The sequence below is a fragment of the Chaetura pelagica genome, unplaced genomic scaffold (assembly GCF_000747805.2).
Source record: "Chaetura pelagica isolate M959 unplaced genomic scaffold, ChaPel_1.0 scaffold360, whole genome shotgun sequence".
Lineage (NCBI taxonomy): Eukaryota > Metazoa > Chordata > Aves > Apodiformes > Apodidae > Chaetura > Chaetura pelagica.
Window position 1 is genome coordinate 1422994 of NW_009951950.1, and position 1393 is coordinate 1424386.

The following is a 1393-nucleotide window of genomic DNA, read 5'->3' on the forward strand; positions in this document are numbered from 1 at the left end:
CCCCCCCGTGCAAAGGGCTGCTTTGCTGGGGCTGAGAAACGCGGGTGTTTCGCTGCGTTTGTTCAGGTTTTGCCGGGCGCGGCTCCGCGCAGCCTGCAGAGCCGTGATGCGGGGGCAGCTGACACGGTAGGTACAGCTCCAGAAATGCCGTGGCAGTGCGAACATCAAGGAAGCAGAGTTCAGTTATTCTACGTGATAAAGTACGATTGGAAATTGATTATTTAAAAATGTTTACAGCGCCTCATTTGGACTCTCATGCTGCTAGTACACAGGATGGGCAATTAAAGTGAAAAAACCCCCCACTTTTCCAATGTTGAAGAGCTGTTTTTATGGAGTGAGACGTATCTTGCAACATGCAAACCAAGCATTTAAGATTCTAATTAACCATGTAATTTCACCAGGCTTAACAGATATACAAAAAAAACCCCAAAACAACACAACACCAAAACAAACAAATAAAAAAGAAAGGAAAACGTACATTCCATGTAAGGGTACTTTTTGAATCGCCTTCGAGATTGAAGTTAGCCTATAAAATTTGCAGTTAGTTTATAAAAGAGTGGCTTGCTTATTAACTGCTTTTTATGACAAACATGAGCCATCCTGATAATCAGCTGGTAGCATGCCAGACAGAACAAGGTAATATATTGTTTTCCTTAATATTTTCAATAAATCTATTTCTGTATGGAACTCAAATTTTTCTCTTTACAGTTTCTTTTGATACACGCCTAACATTGTTGAACTTTTATGTTTAAGCATAAATGTTATTTTAATTCATTTCCCAATCAGTAACAAAAAGCTTGTTGAATTTACTGCTAAATAAGTCACAATCTCTTTTCTAAAATTAGCAGCTTGTCGAAAGAGAAGAGGTTGGAGTGTGTCACGCAGTCCTTATAAGTAGCACTAATGAAACAAAAGCGCACAAATGGAACTAAAACGGCCTTTCCTGGCTTCCTTTACAATGCCAAGGGTGGCCAAAAGGCAGCACAGCTAACTCGTCCATGGTGTCTCTGGAGAAGGTTCCCCTTGTCCAGGCATTTGGGGTCTTCCTGGCTGTTGCCAGTTGCTGTTCATACCTGTGCAGATGGAGACATGGTACCGGTGGCTGTCGCAGCTGAGACTGGTGACACTCTGGGTCAAGACAAGTCTACAGATACAGCGGGCACCTCCACTGCTCATGCTGAGCCCTTCCCTAAAACAACACTCTGACAGGGCTGCATCCAGCCATGGGAATGGGCAGAGCCTACGAAGACCTGAGCACACACGAGGACAACATCATCCACTGCCTGCTGCTGGTGTCCTCCTTCCTGCACCTGCAACCTCTGGCTGAGGGAGGAATTCCACCAAGAGTAGGAACCACGGATCTGTAGGACTGTACGGGTAGCCTTGGTAGACA

The 1393-nt window shown here is 44.6% G+C and overlaps 1 protein-coding gene across 1 annotated transcript in view; it reads right to left on the bottom strand.

Moving 5' to 3' along the window:
* The window catches only part of FUNDC1 (FUN14 domain containing 1), a 14837-nt gene extending 13661 nt beyond the window's left edge, over nucleotides 1–1176 (bottom strand). Inside the window, exon 1 of the mRNA XM_009998097.1 lies at nucleotides 1074–1176. Coding sequence (XP_009996399.1) covers nucleotides 1074–1176 — 103 coding nt within the window. The remainder of the gene's footprint in view (nucleotides 1–1073) is intronic.
* Nucleotides 1177–1393: the final 217 nt, after the last annotated feature.